This window comes from Rhinoderma darwinii, chromosome 5, assembly GCF_050947455.1.
Source record: "Rhinoderma darwinii isolate aRhiDar2 chromosome 5, aRhiDar2.hap1, whole genome shotgun sequence".
Taxonomy (NCBI): domain Eukaryota; kingdom Metazoa; phylum Chordata; class Amphibia; order Anura; family Rhinodermatidae; genus Rhinoderma; species Rhinoderma darwinii.
Genome location: NC_134691.1, coordinates 185,280,776 through 185,303,960, shown reverse-complemented (window position 1 = coordinate 185,303,960; position 23,185 = coordinate 185,280,776). Strand labels below are relative to the sequence as shown.

Sequence of the window (23,185 nt, the reverse complement as noted above, 5' to 3'; positions counted from 1 at the left end):
GCATCATTTGGACTATGGTCTTGAATTGACCAGCGGGATCCATGGCCTGAGCGTACTGTCACGACTCTGGGGTATGTGGACCCACTAGGCCGCCCCGCCGTAGCGGAGTAGCAGCTTGCCAAGCTATAGTCAATAACCGTCTATAGATGATTTGACAGACACTCGGCGTGGCAGTCACTGGATGTAGCAGACACGTGGCACAGATGACACTTGGCTTCACACTGGAACAAACACAATTACTGAATACGGGATACAGGGTATGGGAACACCGGATACAGGATCCAAATAAGGGACCATTTGCAATTACGAACATGGGGAGACACAACAATGCTCAGGCAAGAGGGTTTAGGGCAGAGTCCTTCTTATAGTTCCTGGTATGCTGGGATAGGATGGGGAGATTTACTTGGTGCGCGCGCTGGACCTTTTAAGGTCAGGGGTGAGCGTGCGCACAGTATGCACAGCAGCAGCCGAGGACAGTTTAGAGTGCTGGCGTCTCAGAGGAGGGAGACGCCAGCACGAGCTCACAGGTCTGCGGCCTTCGGCAGGTATGTAATGCCGAAGGCTCATGGCCATTACAGAGTGATTGATGAGAAATTACCAATAAGAAGTAATTGCCTAGGAATAATAGTCACGTTGATGTTACAATACAGAGATAATAAAGTCAAAGGAATGGGTTATTGCAGTGAAGTCACAATAAGGGAAAAATGCGCAGAGAGATGTCACAGAACGGAGTTAACAATAGGAATGACACAGCTAACAGCTGTGGACTGCAGTGATGTCACAATATAGGGATAATAAACACAGTATAACCATACTAAGATAATGCAATGATTCTTAGTTTTATATAGAGGATTGTTTTTCTTTTCATAATTAATTTACCCAAAAAATATATACCAAAAATAAAAGAATCCTCTCCTGTGTATAAACGTAATCTCACATGTACAGACATTTTTATTGTAGGCATTAATTCAAATGTATGACAATAAATAATTTGCGTGGCTTTGGGGTAACATATGTATAAATTCTCTGTGATATGGGTAAAAATACATTGGCGCAAACTGTCCAAAGCAAGTATCACATGATCTTTGTCCTCCCAGCATTCCTCCATGTGCAGATCACAAATCATGGTGCTCGAATAGATTCTTGCTCCTAGTTCTCTATTGGTGATCATCTTCATACATCGTGGGTGGACAGAGATAACCTCCTCCCCCATGTGACAGCTGGAGGTCTGTGACATCGTTTCCCAAATCAATGACCCAAATGCAGAAGTTCTTTATTGCATTGGGGTTCTAATGCTAAACAAAGCTCTCACTTTGAGCACCGTGTTTGTCACTTTTGACAGGGAACTGATCATTTAAGCTCTATCACTTGAATAGGACACTGTGTCAGCCCGAACCCTTTAATGGCAGAGTGCTATAGAACGTGATCTGACCATTAATGTAAAGTACGTATATAATGTCCTAACTGCACAAGGCATTGGCAGTTAGTACATGTAAGTATACAGATTGGTATCTGGAAGGGGTTCTTGGATAAACCAGAAATTCTGAAAATCCAGCCCTGGTTTCTAGCACAGAACTGCATGATAATCTTAAATTTCACAAGCCAAAAACCAGTAAACCAGTAGACTCCGTTCCCATTGATGCAGAGATTATATCTTTGTATCCGCAGGGATAAAAGCTTTCATCTCCGTCATATGAAGAGTAATGGTTATAGATCTATTCTCTTTAACCAGTTCCCATCAGCCCTATGACTATTCTCGCCTTAATTGCCTAAGCTTATTGGCATTTGGACATTAATGGACGTTTCCTGCTACGGTTGTAACATGTCATATTTAATAGTCAGTATGCTGTATTGCACTCTGCTATTAAAGTGATGGGGCTCACACAATGTCAGCATGATGCTCCTAAAGGCTCGTGCATATGGCCGTATTACAGCTCCATTTTGGATGGAGTTATAAAAGGGCTTCTGTAGAGGCATGGGGCCCCTACTGTACCTCTGTATATCTCATATGGAATACAACAGAAAAAAAATCCGTAATAAATAATGAAATGCGTATACTTTAATGCTTTTTCATTTCGAAAAGTTTCCAATAAGTGCAATTATACTTTGTCACAATCCTAACCAATGCCTGTCTCCGCATGCAACTTAAACATTGTATTATCATTATATACACTGTAAAAAGAAATGTTAGACTACATTTACAGTAGATCCCAATTTTTTAAAGGCAGTTTTAATTTAGTGGTATTTTTTTAAGTAAGCCGCTTATTCATATATGTGAATTGTGAATATGGAGAACGGTTGTGTTTGCCTTACCAGAGATGATTGAATTCCACAGTGCCATTCTACATGATAACAAATACATATTCAATTCCCTTGTAGACGGCTTCTTTTTCAGTGCAATCCCCTTCATTGTCAGAGGGAAGATTGTAATCCGGGAGAAGAATAGTTTGGTCTTTTGAAGTAGTCATTGTTATTCCGCAGAGCACAGAAGTGATACGGTTACCGTCAGCTCTTGGGGGAAATATTTCACATGTCATTTTATTGATTAGAAGTCATTTGGCTCTGCTGCTCTCCAGCGTCTGCTTTCACCCAGAGCTAGTCATTTCATATCACAACAAAAGCTTTATTGTTTGCATTTGCCATTAATACAGGACCTGGTCTGGAAATAGAAATGTGATTTACATAGATACAGTGTTTGCTGGTACAAAAATGGCCTCACAATGTTTTAAAGTATATGTCACGAGATGGAACTTGTCATTTTAGGGATTATCTTAGTGGATAAGTGAAGTTAGAGGGTGCTCGCCACTCACTAAGCAGTCCCACTCCTCAAGTCAGGGTGAAAAATGTCATGCCCTCTATAATGATGGCTTAGGCTCCCTAGTATATGATTGAAGGACCTAAGGGCATTTAGGTAAATGCAGAGCCACCTGCTACGTTTTCTTTCATTTGGGAACATTTTAAAATGAGGTTCTATGTCTGGTGACATATGCTTTTTAAGAATTGTATATTCATTTTTTGTCTTGCAGCGTTCAAACTTCTATTTTATAATCCTACTATATTCTTTCTCCTTTTTTTTTTTCTTTTGGCAAGCGCAACAACAATCTATTGTGTATGGTGCCTCTAAAAAGTCCTCTTATTTGTGCCAGCAGGAGAAACAAGGCTTCGACAGAATGGCTTTTAAGGCTTCGTTCACATCTGCATCGGGGCTCCGTCCATGGGTTCCGTCGGAGCTTTCCGTCAGGGGAACCCATGAATGTAATCCAAACTGAAACAAATGGAAACCACAGGGTTTCTTTTGCATCTCGATTGATTTCAATGGTAATGGATCCGGTGCAAATGGTAAGGGTTCCGTCGCTTTGACGGGATGAATACCGTAGTCCACTGTGCTACTCCATTACCTGTCTGATCCGTTGTTTCCCCCGGACGTTAGACACACTGGTTGACGGCTCCTTAACCCCTTCGCGCTCAGGTCAGTAATAGTACGTCCTGCTAAGTAGAACGTTCGCGCTCAGGTCAGTACTATTACTGACCTGAGTAAACACGGCGCCATTTAATCCCGGCGCGTGTCTGAGCTGTGATACCTGCTGTTTCCGACAGCAGGCTATCACAGCTTAGTGTGCAGGGACCGATCGCGGTGGTCCCCGCCGATTAACCCCTTAGAAGCCGCGTTCAATAGCGATCGCGGCTTCTTAGGGGTTAAGCTGCCATCGCCGGCCTGCTACACGATAGCGGGCCGTGATGGCTACTATGGCAACCAGAATCCTAACAATGGACTCTGGCTACGCCATCGACGGAAGCCTAGTGGGTCCCGACAAAATCAGGACCCACTATGCTTGCTGTCAGCGAACAGCTGACAGCTCTAATACACTGCACTACGCATGTAGTGCAGTGTATTAGAATAGCGATCAGAGCCTCCTGCCCTCAAGTCCCCTAGTGGGACAAAGTAAAAAAAGTGTAAAAAAGTAAAAAAAAGTTGTGTAAAAATAAGAAAATAAAAGATTTAAAAGTAAAAGTCCCCCTTTTTCCCTTATCAGTTCTTTATTATTAATAAAAATATATAAATAAACAAATAAACTATACATAATTGGTATCGCCGCATCCGTAACGGCCTGAACTACAAAACGATGTCGTTATTTATCCTGCGCGGTGAACGCCGTAAGAGAAAATAATAATAAACCGTACCACAATCACAATTGTTTGGTCACTTCACCTCCCAAAAAATGGAATAAAAAGAGATCAAAAAGTCGCATGTACCTAAAAATGGTACTGATCGAAACTACAGTTCGTTACGCAAAAAATAAGTCCTCGCACGACTTTCCTGATGGAAAAATAAAACAGTTATGGCTCTTAGAATAAGGTAACACAAAAAATTAATTATATTTTACAAAATGTATTTTATTGTGCAAACGCCATAAGACATAAAATAAAACTATAAACATCTGGTATCGCCGTAATCGTATCGCCCCACAGAATAAAGTGAATATGTCATTTATAGCGCACGGTGAACGCTGTAAAAAAAATTAAAAAAACAGCAATTTTACTATTGTTTTTTATTCAGTCACCACGCCAACTAAAAATAGAATAAAAACTGATCAAAAAGTCGCATGCACCCCAAGAAAACTACAATGGATTCCTCAAGGTCTCTAGTTTCCAAAAAGGGGTCACTTTTGGGGGGTTTCCACTGTTTTAGCACCACAAGACCTCTTCAAACCGGACATGGTGCCTAATAAATTAAATTAAATTAATTAAATGTAACCTCTACTTTGCTCTAAATTCCTGTGAAACGCCTAAAGGGTTAATAAACTTTTTAAATGCTGTTGTGAATACTTTGAGGGGTCTAGTTTCTGAAATGGGGTGTTTGATAGGGGTGTCTAATATATGGGCCCCTCAAAGCAACTTCAGAACTGAGCTGGAAACTAAAAAATAAAATAAAAATCAGGCAATACTTGGCTTCTTACATCATACTGATAATGAGCCGTGCCCACCCCGAGATGACCCCAGTTTTGACCGTTTGTATAAACGGAGACCCCTATTAGACCATTTCAGTGCCCGGTTTTCCCAAGCATTCACCCCCGAGAAGTGTATTTCTATAGTTGAATCCCTGGTACATTTGAAAGGGAGGCTTCAATTCCTGCCGGGTAAGAGGGCAAGGTATGGCGTGAAGATGTATAAGCTGTGCGAGAGTGCATCCGGGTATACCTACAAATTTAGGATATATGAAGGGAAGGACACCAGTTCTCAGCCCCCAGAATGCCCCCCCTTACTGGGAGTTAATACAAAAATTGTGTGGGATTTGGTGCACCCACTGCTGGACCAGGGTTACCACCTCTACCTGGATAATTTTTATACCAGCGTCCCACTCTTCAACTGCCTCGCTTCCAGAAGTCCTGCGGCATGTGGCACTGCTAGAAGAAACCTGAGCGGCCTCCCTACGACTCTGCTTGGGCAAACACTCAGAAGGGGTGAGAGCAGGGCAAAATCTAGCAGCAACATATTGTGTGTCAAGTGCAAGACCAGGGAGATGCCACACCAGTACCCATGTACCTGTACGAGGTACCAGTACAGGGACCCCCAAACTAGACTGCATCCTGGACTACAATAGGTACATGGGAGGGGTGGACTTGTCAGATCAAGTCCTGAAGCCTTACAGTACCACAGGCATCGTACCAGGGCAACACTTTTTAGGAGAAGTTCCCCAAACTGGCAAGAAGGGAAAAAGTTAAAAGAGGTGCAGAGTCTGCTATAAGAGGGGGATAAGGAAGGACACAATATATCAATGTGACACGTGTCCCGAAAAACCAGAGCTCTGTATGAAAGAGTGTTTTCAAATTTATCATCCATCCCTTTATTTTTAATTTACCCCAGTTTTACTCGCTCTGATCCTCTTCGCACAGCTTACCCCTCCTCATCTTTCCCCTCTGAGCCCTGCTGCGTGCCCAGGCAGCTGATAACAGCCACATGTAGGGTATTGCCGTACCCGGGAGAGCCAACATTACAGTTTATGAGGTGTATATCTCCGGTGGCGCATGCTGGGCACAATATATCGGACACTGAATTGGCATATATGTATAGAAAATTGCAAATTTCACTCTGCACCAACTGCTGCACATTATCTTTTACACAATACCTGTGGGGTCAAAATGCTCACTACACCTCTAGATGAATTCCTTAAGGGGTGTCGTTTTTAAAACGGGGTCACTTCTCGGGGGTTTCAACTGTACTGATACCTCAGGGGCTTCTGCACACACGACTTAGCACCAGAAAATTCCCAGTAGGCCACATGGTGGTCCTTTCCTTCTGAGCCCTCCCATGGGCCCAAACGGCAGTTTATCACCACAAATAGGGTATTGCCACACTCAGGACAAATTGGGCAACAAAATGCGGTATTTTATTCCTTGTGAAAATAAGAAATTTTGAGCCAAAACTACCTCTTATTGGAAAAAATTACATTTTTTTGAATTCACAGCCCAATTCAAATAAGTTCTTTGAAAAAACTGTGGGGTCTAAATGGTCACAACACCCATAAATAAATTCCTTGAGGGGTTTTGTTTCCAAAATGGGGTCACTTTTGGTGGGTTTCCATTGCTTTGATACCTCTGAGGCTCTGCAAATGCGACATGGCACCCGAAAACCAATCCAGCAAAATCTGGACTCCAACAAACACATAGCGCTCCTTTCCTTCTGAGGCCTCCCATGGGCCCAAACAGCAGTTTATCACCACAAATGGGGTATTGCCGCACTCAGGACAAATTGGGCAACAAAATGGGGCATTTTGTTCCCTGTGAAAATAAGACATTCTGATCAAAAATGACATCTTATTGGAAAAATTGTCATTCTTTTAATTTCACAGCCCAATTCAAATACGCGCTGTGAAAAAACTACGGGGTCAAAATGGTAACAATAACCATAAATTAATTCCTTGAGGGGTGCAGTTTCCAAAATGGGGTCAGTTTTGGGGATTCCTACTGTTTTGGCACCTCAACACCTCTCCAAACCTGGCATGCTGCCTAAAATATATGCTAATAAAAAAGCACCACCAAAATGCACAAGGTGCTTCTTTGCTTCTGGGGCTTGTGTTTTAGTCCACGAGCGCACTAGAGCCACATGTGGGACATTTCTATAAACGGAAGAATCTGGACAATACATATTTAGTTGTGTTTCTCTGGTAAAACCTTCTTTGTTACAGAAAAAAAATAGAATAAAATTGAAATTCAGAAATAAAAACGAAATTTGCAAATTTCACCTCCACTTTGCTTTAATTCCTGTGAAATGCCTGAAGGGTTAAAAAACTTTCTAAATGCTGTTGTGAATACTTTGAGGGGTCTAGTTTTTAAAATGGGGTGCTTTATGGGGGTTTCTAATACATAGGCCCCTCAAAGCCACTTCAGAACTGAACAGGTACCTTAAAAAAAAGGCTTTTGAAATTTTCTTAAAAATATGAGAAATTGCTGTTTATGTTCTAAGCCTTGTAACGTCCAAGAAAAATAAAAGAAAGTTCAAAAAACGATGCCAATCTAAAGTAGACATATGGGAAATGTGAACTAGTGACCATTGTGGGTGGTATAACCGTCTGTTTTTCAAGCAGATGCATTTAAATTCTGAAAAATGCTATTTTTTCTAAATTTTCTCTAAATTTTGCAATTTTTCTCAAATAAAGACTGAATATATCGACCAAATTTTACCACGAACATGAAGCCCAAAGTGTCACGAGAAAACAATCTCGGAATCGCTTGGATAGGTTTAAGCATTCCGACGTTATTACCACATAAAGTGAAATATGTCAGATTTGAAAAATGGGCTCTGAGCCTTAAGGCCCAAACTAGGCTGCGTCCTTAAGGGGTTAAGTTACCCACTATCAACAATGTTCGCTGGGGTGATAGCTATTGACCGCTATCTAAAGCTAGGTTTACACAGTGTTCGGCGAGACCGTTTGCAAGTGTCTGCCGAATCTATGCAACTGTATGCCTATACAGTACTGTGCTTTATTTATTTATTTTTTGCATATTTGCACATTTTAATGCAGTTGAGGCAACTGTAACCCGTCGTATACCGGGGTAATGTATGTCAAAAGGATAGCCTTCGCATATTTCTGGCTGTGAAAATCTCTCTGCATGTTGGCGTATATCTTAGTAGATTTTCTTGGCGTATACGTCGAATGTGCATCACAGGCGTCATGCAGTGTGTACCTGACCTAATGCCGCCAGCTTTAAAGGGCAGCTCCAAGCAATCATGACTATTCATACTCCTAGGTGTCTTTGAAGCTGCGATCTGGTGTTGTGTTTTACAGGGTCCGTACACTGGACAGCAGGGTTAGATCGAGACATAAAGCTCTCCTGTCCATGTTTGTGAAAACTTAATTGATGTCAAATCCCAAGCTATGAGGCGAAGGGGGATGGTGTTTGGAAGACCACCACGGCTCCGTCATGCTTACATTGCCTTTGGGAGAGATCTGACAGAAGATTAAAAACAGGTCCAATTTACGACAGTCCGTAGTCTATGAATGAAGTGCAGGCTACATACTGGTGTTGTAAATAACTTTGTAGTCTGCCCTGTACTATATTTGGATTGTTTCCAGAATTATCAGGAGAGTTTCTTATTAATACCATGGAGCTTCTATTTCCCCTCTAAAGTGGTCAGCGGTATAAAAAGAAATATGTGACATGATGACTACTTTGAGTAGATTTTGCCTTGCACTTTCTGATATTTAAGCTTTGCACAACAAATGGCACTTACATTTGTTACATCAAAGAATCCGACGCTCTGTGATTTGCAATTCAACTTGTCATCGTTCTTCTTCTTTTAGGTGAAGAGTTTACTTATGCAGTTACCTTAGAGTCTGTCTTGGCTGGTCACGAGAACTCTGTGTACGCTGTCCACTGGCAGCCATCTTTCTTGAAAGGTAAACCTGTAGCATATATATATATATATATATATATATATATATATATATATATGTATTTTGTAATGCATAATACCTGCTCCTGCTTTGTAACAGAATTCTGAAACCCAAATCTTAGGTTACCTTTCAGAAATATCACATTATCTATTGTGGAAGCATGACATAGCTGTAGTTCTGATAATTATTTTACTGGTTCAAAAGGCAAAACCTGCCCCCCCCCCCCAAAAAAAAAAATTTAAATAATCCAAGCAATGAACGCCGGAATGAAAAGATTTGTGAGTGTACCCATTGACGTTTTGTAAATATGGGTTGATTTTTTTATTTATTTTTTTAGATATTGGACAAAATATATTTGCGTCTATCTAATTTATGTTTATTTCTCACAGATAACCGTTTTTTTCTGTATGCTCTTTTACAAATAACACGTCTTAATCCTATGCATCTGAGTTTCTCTATTATGAAACATATCATCATGTTCACTAGGGTAGGTTTTAATCTGCTCAGTAATGTTGTGTACTGTCCTGCAGATGGCAGCATTGTACAGCCTATGAGCCTCTTATCCGCATCAATGGATAAAACCATGATTCTGTGGGAACCAGATGAGGAGACTGGCGTATGGCTAGAACAGGTTTGTAATGTGTAAATACATTTTGTTTGATCATTTTTCTTGGGATTAAGCTGGCCTTAAACTTTGTCTCTCCTGACTCCCCCCATGAAAACTTTTTTTTTTTTTTTTTTATAGACCATTCATCTTATATCATTAGTTGGAGGGAGATATCTGTCATATTTATATGGAAATCTTATTTTATATCTTAACAAAATATCGCTGTGTCTAAACTACCAACGAAGACCAATCTTACCGAACTAAAAATCAGGTCTATTGCGCATAAATCCAGCCATATGCAGTAAATCCTAATGCTATTATTTATTTAGAGAAGATAGCGATTTTTTTTTTTCTGCTATGAATAGAGTAGTATTTAATGAGACGTAGCTATGTGCATTGTGGATCTAAAACCGATACATTATATTGTGAGCTGAAGCTTTTAATTGCATTAGTGTTAACCCAGCCCTTGCCTGAGGGTGAGTATAGTGCATTATTTAGCCATTTAGCAGGCTTCTACAGTCAATGAGAAATGGATTGACTGCTAATAGAAAAATACTAATGAACGATGAAAGGCATACAAAAAGCAATTGAAACCATGAGGTGCTTGTGTATCTTGAGCTGTGGCATATCTACTGGAAGCTTTCAACATAATTTGCTATTTGCTTATTAAATGGGTATGGAAAGTTTACCAAATGTATACTTTATTTTGATGTAGCCAATATTCGAACCCTCAAAAAGATAACATATCTTTAAAAATGCATACATTACATCCATTTTCTTGCAGCGTATGGTTTTTTGCTTTCTTTTAAACAAAAAAAAAATATTTTTTTGAACTGAATGGTCCAAATGCCATGTGAACAGAGCCTGAGGGAATGGTTAATGAATTTCAAATGCTGGATTGTCTCGGTAACTAAGAATATCATATCCCGGGGCCTTGTCTGGATGTCTTTAAGCACGGGCAGCCCATCCTGTCCCTGTTAACAAATTAACAGCTTTAGGGTTATTTGATATCATCTACAGAACAATGGGAAATAAAAATGTTAAATGGTGGCATGCATAGGTTAGTATCTACATGAATGGCACAGTTTTATAATAATTTCCTCTGATTATTGCGAGAATTTTTTTTAGGAGCCCTATATGTAAATGTAGGGCTCTGTCTGCATTACCATTACAGCTTCAATTTTTAAAGGAGCCAAGACAGCTACGTTGTATCCATTTTCAAACGAATCCTGATGAATCCCATTGACTTATAATGTTTTCAGCCAGGTTTCTTATGTGGAAAATACAAAAATGAGGAAAGACCCGCGCCAGATAGTGTAGTATTTTATTCAATTAGATAGATAGACCGTTAGAATTGTACTTACAAAATCCCATTCGGGTAAAGAGCACATCAAGCTTAAGGAATCATCCCTTCTCCTTTTGAGCGTAATAGAGATTTTCCGGTGGATTTTCGGATCAAAATCCAAAGTCCTCTCTAGTGACTGTTAAAAATTTTTTTATGAGCATTTAAAAGAATAAAAGAGCTCGACGTTTCACAATAAACAAATTGCTTCCTCAGGGGACTGACCACAAGCTGTAATAGCGGTCTCTTTCAATAGTACAAAAGGGGGAGGGATTAACATAATTTCACCTTCTTTTCACAAAGTATTTATAAACGCTATAAAAAAGATCAAAGGACCAGCGTTCTATCTCAATACAGTCCCCTCAATGCAAAAAAAAAGCTGTTCTTACTTCGGCACCTTGTAAACCTACAGCGTATGCGCCAGGCTCATATTTCGCCTTTACTTCAAGGTCTAAATAACTGATACATTGACTGCAAGAAAAGCTTTGTCTGCCGTCAAAAACAATAGAACCCCAACAGAAAACTCTAGGGTCAACAAAGCTTATCATCTGGTTGTTGCAGTAAAATAGAGCAGCAGAAAAAGTATAAGTACGATGTGTATAACCATACCCTTAAAGGGGTATTCCCATCTTAAACATTTATGGCATATCCACAGGGGTTTTATAAATGTAATGAAAGGCAGCTAGATAACAAAAGATCACAACAATGGCAATGACGTAGCACACTGACACCTGACACAGACCATGCCCACAACACGCTTACAAATAATTTTAATGTGTTGTTTTTCTTATGTCCAGGTTCCTGCTGTAAAGCAAATCTCTAGAACAGCTCAAAGTAGAATAAAAAAAAATAGAAGTGTTTCAGAATACATTTTCATATTCAGGCTTGTTTTCCAGATTGGATTGTACTGTACAGTAGTTAGATTCTCTTGGATCAAGACATCCTCTAGTACATTAAACAATGTTTTTGTTCATTTCAAGGATAAATACACTAACTCCTGAATGGAATCTAGAATATGACCCCAGGGGTGCAACACTTAATTCTTCCATTTGGAAGGTTTCAGTCTGCTGCCTGGTTGAATATATTGTGCAGTCATGTTTAAGGAGACATACAAGGGCAGTTCTTTCATTCCTATTGGACTCAATTTCGACTTGCTTGCAGGCTATCTGCTGTGAAAATGGGAATCGGTTGCAAACCAGGCAGAATTTAGTTTATGGCATATAGTGATAGGGCATTGTATGTGTGTTTATCCATTCTTTATGAGAAAGCTTCAAGCCATGTTCTCTGGTAACCTGAAAGCAGTGCTGCTCCGACATGTCACTGGGGTATGAAAATACTCTTCCACTACCGGCAATTGCTGTCTATCATTTATTTTAAACTTTACTTCGGCTTGTTGACGTTCTAATGTTGTGGAAAAACAGTAAAGAGGCATAAAATGTAAGATTTTACAAAAAAAAAAAAAATAGTAAAAGGCTACGTACACTTTTTTTTTTTTTTTTTTAAGCAAATTTTTTATTTTTATTAAATCATGGCTTTTATTAATACATTTTTAAAAAACTTTTTGCGATACAGCTATGTATCCTGTATACATAAAAGCTGTATCGATCTCTCTCAGCAGGTTACGTCAGGTCAGTTGAACTGATGGCTCGGCAGAGAGCGGGTCCTGCGTGTCTCTTACACAGCGGAACCAGCTAATATCGATCACATCTAAGTTATAAATTAACTTAGATGTGATCGATATTAGCTGGATTGTGTGTTAGAGACACGCAGGACCCGCCCTCAGTCGAGCTGTCCGTTCAGCTGACCTGACGAAATCATCTGAGAGAGACGATACAGGTTCTATGTATACAGGATACGTAGAAGCTGTATCGTAAAAAGTTAAAAAAAATTAATTAATTGAAGTCCATTTGAAAGTTACTTAAAAACACAGAACACATTGATTTCATAAAAAAAATAAAAAATGCTTCCAAAGCTGTGCGTAGCCTTTATCTATTTAGGGACATTGATTAGAATCTAATCAACATGTTAGAATCCAAAAGTAACATACTCTAGATTCAGATTTCTCACTTATTATATACTACTGAGTAGGCACACGGAAAAAAGTAATCTGCCTTTTATTGTAAATGTAAAATCCATTGCAAATCGCATCAGACAAATGTTAACATTCCAAGGGTATGTGCACACACACTAATTACGTCCATAATTGACGGACGTATTTCGGCCGCAAGTACCGGACCGAACACAGTGCAGGGAGCCGGGCTCCTAGCATCATAGTTATGTACGATGCTAGGAGTCCCTGCCTCGCTGCAGGACAACTGTCCCGTACTGTAATCATGTTTTCATACAGCCTCCCTGTAGACCGTGCCATAACCCCCCCACCTCCTCCTTGTAGATCATGCCATACAAAATTTCCTCAGGGATCCCCTACCAAAAACTGTTTCGAGAGACAGAAAATGGCTAAAAAAAAAAAGCACTACACTGCTAGGGTATGTTCACCAACGTTTTTTGTAAGGCAAAAAAAAACCTGCCTCAGAATATCTTCAGGAATTGACCTTTTATTTTTGTGTTTTTCTTAAGCCGTTGAAGCGAATGCAAAAGACGCAGGAAAAAAAGCTCCAAATGGGTAACACAGGTATTATCTGCCTCCTAATAATTTCAATTGGAGGTCAGAGGCGGAAACCACTTAAAGACCATCAGCCCCCCACTCACAGTAAAATGACCATCAGCCCCCCACTCACAGTAAAATGACCATCAGCCCTACACTCACAGTAAAATGACCATAGGCCCCCCCCACTCAGATTCCCCCTTGTAGGTAGCGCCACACAGCCCCCTTGTAGGTAGCGCCACACAGCCCCCTGGTAGGGAGAGCCCCCACACAGCCCCCTGGTAGGGAGAGCCCCCACACAGCCCCCTGGTAGGGAGAGCCCCCACACAGTCCACAGCCCCTTGTAAATAGTGCCACACAGCCCCCTGGCAGGGAGCACCACACAATCCACAGCCCCCTTGTTTGTAGTGCCACACAGCCCCCTTGTAGTTCGTGCCACACAGCCCACAACCACTTGTAGATATAACCCCCCCCCCCCACACCTTCCTGTAGATAGCGCCACTGTAGCTCGCTGCAGGAGCGGGATCCCCATGTGGCCAGGCTCCTTGATGTCTCTGTCCATATATGGACAGTGACATCAGGGGAAACTCCAGAAGCGGAATCCCATGTCCACTCCAGGAGAAGCTCCTGTCGTTTGTGTCCATTTATGGACAGTGACATCATTGGCTTCTCCTGGAGTAGAATCCCCAGTCACAGAGTAGGCAACGCTGTGGACGAGGATTCTGCTTCAGGAGTTTCCCCTGATGTCACTGTCCATATATGGACATAGACATCAAGGAGCGCTACAGGAGCGGAATCCCCGGCCACATAAGGATTCCGCTCCTTCAGGGAGCTATAGTGGCACTAGTAGATAGAGCAGGGAGATACTTGCCTGCTCTGCTATAGTGCCGTCGCTACCGCCCTCGGCCACTAAGTGAAGAAGCGCCTGGGCGGAAAGGCGACTGCTGAGTCGCCCGGGCCCTGGCGCTTCTGAAACAAGCAGGGAAAGGGAGCCAGCACAGCGCCCCCTTTCCCTGCTGGAGTGATGCACCCTGTGCGAAGGCACAGGTCGCACACCCCTAAGGCCGGCCCTGTGTATGGTGGATTGAGAGAATGACTGACTAAAATGTATATTACTTTGAAACATGAAAATCAGTCCGTCACTTTCTAAGGCCAAGCTTCGGGTGAAAATTGTTCTGGCAAGAGGTTTTGACACTAATCAAGGTGATTTTGCAATGCTCGTTTATGGCAGTGTTGTTTTTGCAGGTAAAACCGCATGCTGCTTCAGGAGAAATGCTACGGTTAGTAGCATTGTCATTTCTCATTCATCTTATTGAAAAGTGTGCATGTTTATAGGGATTTTGGGGGAGATAACCTAGCCACCGACCAAAATTAGTGTCTTCCGGTAGAAAAAGGGATTAAGCATGTTGAAATTCAAGTGCCAAACTTATTTACCCTGACATATGCAGTGGGAGACAGTCAGGATGCCCCTAAACACATTTGATCGACTGACATTAATGTGTCTAGGCTAGGTTTATTTTTCAAACTGTCACGTTGGGTTCGTGGACCCACTGGGCCGTACTGCCTTGGTGGTATGGCAGCTGGCCAACAGGGCGCAGGTAACTGTCTATAGTTTGTATAGGGTATCTGTGGCAGCTCGGACAGTAGCAAGCCAGGCCCGGCTGGGATTATGCAGCAGGCAGATGTCAGGCGTGGTGTAGCAGGACAGGCGTGGTATGCAGCACAGCACGACTACAGCTCAGCACGGCACCTGACCAGGATAGCACGAGATACAGGATACAGGTATGGGAAACACTGGGAACTGGAAGACACTAGGAGACCATTTGCATAGACAAACTTTGGGTACGACAACGACGCTCAGGCATGGGAGGAAGGGGCTGGGCCCTTCTTATAGCCCAGGGTGCTTTGGGCGCAATCGGCTCAATCTCCCACCTGCGTGCACTTTGGCTTCTGTGTGGACTGAGCTCGCGAGCGCACCATGGTGGTCACTGGAACAGGACGGCCGTATGTACAGACATCTCTTGAGAGAAGGGCGTCGATTGGATGGAAGGAGTTCGTGGTCAGCGACCACGGACGTTACACAAACTGTTTTATAATGTGTCTAGGCTAGGTTTGTTTTTCAAACCGTTTTATTGGTTATAAGATACAGTACCAGAAAAAAATATATAATGTGCATATTATTGAATCATACATATAAAACATTCATTGTATAAAGTAATCAGTCACAAAATAAGCTAGTATGAAGAAACAAAGAAATAAAACACCAGACGTTTATAAATTAAAAAGAAGGAAAATAAATAGATGGGGGGAGAAAAGAAGAAGAAGGGAGGAAGGGAGGGGGAAAACTAGGGAAATGAGAAGGGAAGGGAGGGGGAAAAGGGTTAATGTCTCATGTCCTCTTAACAAATGTAATGATTAAATGATAGTAGCAATGGATGCATTACTAAAAAAATCAATACATCAATTCAGGAGAAATAATCATAGATATAGGCAGAACTTTGGTTAGCACAAGAAGTAAACAAATGATGACCAAGACATTCATCATCTGCTAAGAGGAGGACAGTGAGCTGAAAATATAAACCCGCCAAGGAGACCATATACAAAAAATTTAGCCCTGGTTCCACATTTGTCTAGGCTAGGTTTGTACATACCAATTCCAATATCTGTAAGATTGTTCTCAGTTAAAGCCCGATTACAAAGTCTCATTGTTGTTACAATTTGCTCTTTTCTGAGCGATCCTAAAGATAATTGGCTTGTGTGCATACATGAAAAAGTCATGAAAAACTATAAAACTTTTTGCTGATCTTGATCGATCGTGCCACAGTAAAAGCTATTGTTATTAGCAGCATGATCGGTGGATGCTGCTCATAGCCATATTTAGCCTTTGCTGTCTAGGTTTGGACAACTTCACGTGTAAGGCTATTTATAGGCTGGATTCACTCTGGGAGTGGATACTAAAGGATGGAAAAGTATAAAGGAAAGACTGAAATGTTTTCCTCTTTTGTATTCACTCCTGGCTTTGGCTTAAAAAAACCACACCAAAACTGAATATGTGAATCCAGCCTTAGAAAGTTTGAACTTGATGGACCGGTTAAACATGTAATCCAGTTGATACGATTTTCCATTTATTTATTTTTATTATTATTTGAATTAAATATTTTCTGTATCCTTATGCTTTAGATACTTTTTGGGAAATGCCTAATCATTTGGTTTTTTTTCAAACGAAGGTACGTGTTGGAGAAGTTGGAGGAAATACTCTAGGATTTTATGGTTGTCAGTTTAGCCCAGAGAAGTCAATGATTCTTGCCCACGCATTTCATGGAGCCCTGCACTTGTGGAGTCGGAATCCAGAGAGACATGTAAGACTGTGTTTTTTTTTTTATTAAAAAGGATTAAGTGCTATGAACTTCATATTGTAAAGGATCTGCCAGACACAGCTTTTGTGTCGACGCCCGTGGTTACTCAGTCTGCACCTGCTCCTAACATGCTGCTTTTTCATGTTCTGTCAGTGTTCTGGTATTATTAAAGGCAAGAAAACTGAAGCATGCAGCGCTATTATAGCTGTCAAAATGCCAGATTCCAGACAGACAATAGAAAACTGCCAATGTGAAGTCCCACCCTTTTAAAAGTCAAACGGGATTTACCAGGATTCTTTGGGATTTATCAAGTGATGACACTAGTGAGAACGCCACCTGCTCAACAGATGCATCAATGTAGGGATTGAAATGGTTGTCAACAAGCTGTAGATGACACGTGTTTGCTGATTCAAGACTATACTGTTTAACCATATTTATATGTATGACCACTAATAGCAGTAGCATGGCAAAATCATTACCGGGGAGCTTCTAATTAGTCAATAAAAGTGTAAGACAAAGGGAGATTTCCACCTCCCCTCCCCACAAGTGATTTATTCTCTGCTAAGATCATCTTCCTTCTGTGGGGAGGCAATTCTAATCCATGCAGGGCATATGGCAATCAGGTTGGCAGCACATTACAGCAGATTGCAACAGAAGTCCAACTGTCACTACTTCATTTTATTTAGAAAACTTATGAGCGACATGGTGCATTACACCTTTCAGTGTGCTGTTTGTCCGTGATAAAGTTAAAGGCTTAACCCTTTCGTGACCAAAGGTCAAATTTTCCATTTTTGATATGCACTTCTTTAAATGATATTTTTGGAACCGCTTGGCATCAACTATTTTTATTTTGTTTTTTACAAGACTTATGAGGCTTTAATTTTCTAGATTAATTTAGTTCAGTGTTTTTATTATGAGCAGAGAAATCACTAAATATTTTAAAAAAAATTGTAAATCTATCTATCTATAAAGTACAAATGAGAGCAGCACGTGGAGGCACAAAGCCTTAGTAGAGATTTATAGGGTGCAAGCCTCAGGACCCCGACCTCCGGTCCCAAACATATAGAGTAACTCTCACGATGCAGGGTGTGTACCCACTGGGCCGTACCGCGTAGCGGGATAGAATCTGGCCAATTAGGTACAAAACAATGTCTATAGTCCAGAAAGGGTACCTGAGGCAATGTAGACAGTGGCGGAGACGCAGCTTGACTTTCACCATAGATGGCACTGTAGATGCAGCGGAGGACACAACTTGACTTTCACTGTAGATGGCACAAAGGCACGGGATACAGGGTACAGGCAGCAGGAGCGGGTAACACTGGGAACTGGAAAACACTGGGAGACCATTTGCAAGACAAACTTTAGGTATACAACAATGCTCAGGCAAGGAACAAGTGGGCAGAGCCCTTTTTATAGCACAGCAGCATTCTGGGCTAATTACTGATTATAGACAACTGGACACATACTGGCACTTTAAGGCCGTACACGTGCGGCCGTACGCGACGTGCGGGAAACAGTCACAGAAGCCAGGAAAAGAGTGTCGGCGTCTCCCTGGAGGGAGATGCCGCCGAGAACACAGACGTCCATGGCCGGAGCCGTCAGATGGTAAGTCTCAACGACGATCTGCAGCCATGGACGTTACAGTATCCCCCCTCTTACGCCCCCTCTTCTTGGGGCCAGAGTGGGAGAGAAATCTCTTCACGAGGACAGGAGCAACGATGTTCTCCTCTGGCTCCCAAGACCTCTCTTCTGGACCAAATCCCCTCCAATCCACCAAATAAAATGTCCTTCCTCCCACTTTCTTGGTGGCCAGGATCTCCCTCACTTCGAAAGTCCCTGATGAGCCGCTAGGTGGCACTGTAGAACTAGGAGTCCTGGAGTAGCGGTTCAGGACCACGGACTTCAGCAAGGAGACATGGAAGGAGTTAGGGATCTTGAGGGTAGGAGGCAGCCGAAGCTTGCAAGACACAGGATTGATTTGTAGCAGAATCTCGAAGGGTCCGAGGAACCTGGGGGCAAGCTTGCAAGACGGCACCCTCAGACGGATATTCCTGCAAGACAGCCAGACCTTCGTACCTGGAAGAAACTGGGGAGGTTCTCGTCTTCTAGTGTCTGCCTTTTTTTTCATGCGGTCCACCGCCATCAGAATAGATCGTGTCTTTTGCCATATCTGCAGAAAGTCCCTGAAGGTAGAGTCAGCTGCAGGCACCTGGAACATAGTAGAGACAGGAAGAGCTATACGAGGATGTTGGCCGTAGACGATGAAGAACGGACTGGAGGTAGTGGACTCACTAGTATAGTTCATAAAGGAGAACTCAGCCCACGGAAGCAGCTGCACCCAGTCATCATGCCGTCTGGAAACAAAGTGCCGCAGATAGTTCTCCATAATCTGGTTAACCCTTTCGACTTGTCCATTGGAGGATGATAAGCCGAGGAGAAGTCCAACTTTACACCGAGGAGGCCGCAGAGTGCTCTCCAGAACTTCGAGGTGAACTGGACCCCTCGATCCGAGACAATATGCAGAGGCAAGCGGTGTAGACGGAAGATGTGTTGAACGAAGAGGTCGGCCAATCGAGCAGCAGAAGGCAGGCCAGTCAGAAACCAAATGAGCCATTTTAGAAAATCGATCCACCACCACCCAGATCACACTGCATCCCGCAGAGAGAGGCAGATCTGTGACAAAGACAATAGCAACATGCTGCCAGGGGGTATCGGGCACAGGCAGTGGTTGGAGCAGACCGGCTGGTCTGGAGTGGGCAACTTTGTGTGCTGCATACACTGTACAGGAGGAGACAAAGTCCATGACGTCTTTGGGCAGCGTGGACCACCAGAATTGACGGGCAATTAGGTCTCGGGTCTTCCGGGCGCCCCTGTGACCTGTCAACTAGGAACTGTGAACCCAGCGAAGGATTCTCCCTCTGTCTGCCAGACGTACAAAAGTTCTTCCCAGAGGAATGTCTCTAACTTGCAGAGGGTTAACAGAGAAGATGCAGCAATAGTAATCTGTGGGGACTCCACAGTGTCCTCTATTTCAAGCGACCTAGACAAAGCATCACATTCTTGTCTGTAGTGGAGTTCGAACCGGAACCGAGCAAAGAACAATGACCACCTGGCTTCACGAGGATTCAGCCGTTGAGCCGTCTGTAGATAGGTCAGGTTCTTGTGGTCCGTGAAGACCACGATAGGGTGAGCTGCGCCTTCCAGTAGGTGTCTCCAGTCCTGCAGGGCCAGCTTGATGGCCAGTAACTCCCGATCCTCAATCGAGTAGTTACGCTCTGCAGGAGTAAACAGCTTAGAATAGTAGCCACATACCACAGTCTTGCCTTTCGAACCTCTCTGGAACAAAAGTGCACCTGCACCAACAGAGGAAGCATCCACCTCTAATGAAAACTGTAGGGATACATCGGGATGATGAAGAATAGAGGCTGACGTGAAGGCATTTTTTTAAGGTTTTAAATGCGACTTCTGCTCCTGGAGTCCACACCTTTTGGCATTCATGTCCTTTTTTAGTGAGGGTGGAGATGGGAGCTGTCAATGAAGAGAAGTTTGGAATGAACAGCCGGTAGAAGTTGGCGAATCCCAGGAAGCGTTGTATGGCCCTTAAGCATTGGGAACTTGGCCATTCCAGGACAGCCTTTACCTTCTCAGGGTCCATTTTGAGACCCTGATCGGAGATGATATAGCCCAGGAAGGGTAGAGACTTCTTTTCAAACACACACTTCTCCAGCTTGGCATAAAGGTGATTCTCCCTTAATCGAAGCAACACCTGGCGGACATGACCCTGATGAGTCACAAGATCTGGGGAAAAAATCAAAATATCATCGAGATACACCACAACACAGACATAGAGGAGATCATGAAAAATGTCATTGACAAATTCTTGAAACACCGTGGAGGCGTTACACAGGCCGAAGGGCATGACCAGATATTCGTAGTGTCCATCACGTGTATTAAACCAGACGGCGGTCGAGACACTTGGGGCCCCACTGGAGAACCTCTCCAGAGTTCCAATCCAGGACTGGGGAATGTAGACTGAGCCAAGGCAAACCCAGCTGCACGGGGTTCACGGCCTTGGGCAGGACAAACCGGGAGATGAGTTCAGAGTGAAGAACTCCTGTAATGACTGGGTAGGGAGACAGACAGATGAGCCCTTATCTACCCGCCACTCAGTCCCTGCCTACTTGCAACGGCCCATCCTAGGCGACGGCGTACAACTGGGCGACGGTCCCTACTCTAACTATGTGCACGACAGACAAGGGTAAAAACAAAGCAAAGGGAAAAGGGGCAGATGCCCACGGCAACACCGTGAGCTACAAGAGTAGTGAACGAGCCGAGTCAAACCAGGAGTGTACGAGGTACCAAACGCAGAGCAAGAGTAGTCAGTCAAGCCAGGGTCAATATGAAGCAGAGGACAAATAGTACAAGCAGCAGCAGCAGCAGAGCCAGGAAACAAGCAGAATCACAGGCAAAGGAGAAGCAGGAAATGAAGGTATAAATAGACAGAGGGCGGGAGCTTGCTCCGTCTGGCCAGGCTGTGATCGGCTCTCCCACTCCTCAGCCTCCCAGCCTGAGTGGTAGAAGAAGGAGTCACTCTATCAGACTTAGGAGCAGGTGCAGACCGACTAACCACGGGCGTCGACACAGAAGCTGTGTCTGGCAGATCCTTTACAACTCCCACTTGGAGTTTTAACGGCTTGGTCACAGACAAAACTGGGTCAGGCAAAGGCAGTCCATCTACCAAGACAACGATCAATGGCCTTTCCAGCAGAACAGTGGGCAACTGAAGAAGATCCACAAGGTCTTGGCATATGAAATTTTCTGCAGAGCCAGAGTCCAGGTAGGCAGAGACTGGATGGGGTCTCTCGCCGGCAATGATGGTCACAGGAATGAACAGTTTGGAGGAGAGTTCTCTATTAAATGCAGTATCGCCCAGGGTTGTCTCTCCAACCAATCCTAGGCATTGGGGTTTTTTGGCTTCTGAGGACACAGATGCACGACATGGCCAGCGAGGCCGCAATATAAACAGAGTCCAGAGGTGCGCCTGCGCGGTTTCTCTTGAACGGACAGTTTAACCCGATCTATCTGCATCTGAACCTCGGGCGGAGCAGAAGAAGAAGGCAAGAGGGTTTGCTGGAAGTTGGGCGCCAGTCTAGGAAGCCGTCTCTCCTGTCGAACCTCCTGAGATCTCTCTCTGAGCCTTATGTCGACTCGAGTATCAAGTAGAATCAGTACGTCCAAGGCAGCTGGTAGATCTCGAGCAGCAAGTTCGTCTTTGATCTTGGGCGATAGACCATGCCAGAAGGATGCTTCCAAGGCCTCATTGTTCCAGGACAATTCTCCTGCCAGGGTCCGGAACTGGATGGTGTATTCGCCCATGGAGGCGTCCTCCTGGCGAAGGTTAAAGATACAGTGGCTACCGATGAGACTCGTCCAGGCTCTTCGAATACTGTACGGAACAACCACACGAACCCCTGGAAGTATCGGGTCCCTGTCGTTCCCAGATTGGATTCGCCCACGCCGGGGCTTTACCGGCAAGTAGAGACAATGAAAGCGATCCTGGCTCCGTCCGAAGGAAATGCTCGGGCGTGCAGAGTAAAGTGGATATGGCATTGGTTCAGAAACCCCCTGCATGAACTTGCGTCTCCACGGAACCGAGGTGGCAATGGCAGCGAGAACCGAGGATCCGAATTGGAGTTTCCAGGAGGTGTAGCAGGAGGGTCGATCGGAGGAGCTTTAATAGGAGCAGAGAAGGAAGTAGCCAGCGCCACTAGCTGCTGTGCCATGGAGTCTACTGCCACAAGAAGTTGATCCTGTCATGCTCGCAGATCCTGCAGGTCCACCTGCATGGCTTGGGAGGGTGACATGCCCTTGAATTGACCAGCGGGGTCAATGGCCTGAGCGTACTGTCATGACTGGGTGTGGACCCACTGGGCCGTACCGCGTAGCGGGATAGCAGCTGGCCAACTAGGTACAAAACGGTTTATAGTCTAAAGTCCAGAAAGGGTACCTGAGGCAATGTAGACAGTGGCGTAGACACAACTTGACTTTCACTGTAGATGGCACAGAGGCACAATAGCACGGGATACAGGGTACAGGCAGCAGGAACGGTTAACACTGGGAACTGGAAAACACGGGGAGACCATTTGCGAGACAAACTTTAGGTATACAACAACGCTCAGGCAAGGAACAAGTGGGCAGAGCCCTTTTTATAGCCCAGCAGCATTCTGGGCTAATTACTGATTATAGACAACTGGACGTGTATTGGCCCTTTTAAGGCCGTGCACGCGCGGGTGTGCTCGCCCTGCGGGAAACAGTCACAGAACCCAGATGTGAGTGCCGGCCTCTCCCTGGAGGGAGATGCCGCCGAGAACACAGACGT

General features: G+C 43.6%; 1 protein-coding gene across 3 annotated transcripts in view; it reads left to right on the top strand.

The window, feature by feature from the left end:
* Nucleotides 1-23,185, top strand: part of ELP2 (elongator acetyltransferase complex subunit 2) — an 88,632-nt gene that overhangs the window by 27,635 nt on the left and 37,812 nt on the right. For all 3 annotated transcript variants that reach the window (XM_075828493.1, XM_075828492.1, XM_075828494.1), the window contains 3 exons: nucleotides 8,804-8,899; nucleotides 9,427-9,527; nucleotides 16,678-16,809. In XM_075828493.1, the coding sequence (XP_075684608.1) occupies nucleotides 8,804-8,899; nucleotides 9,427-9,527; nucleotides 16,678-16,809 (329 nt within the window). The remainder of the gene's footprint in view (nucleotides 1-8,803; nucleotides 8,900-9,426; nucleotides 9,528-16,677; nucleotides 16,810-23,185) is intronic.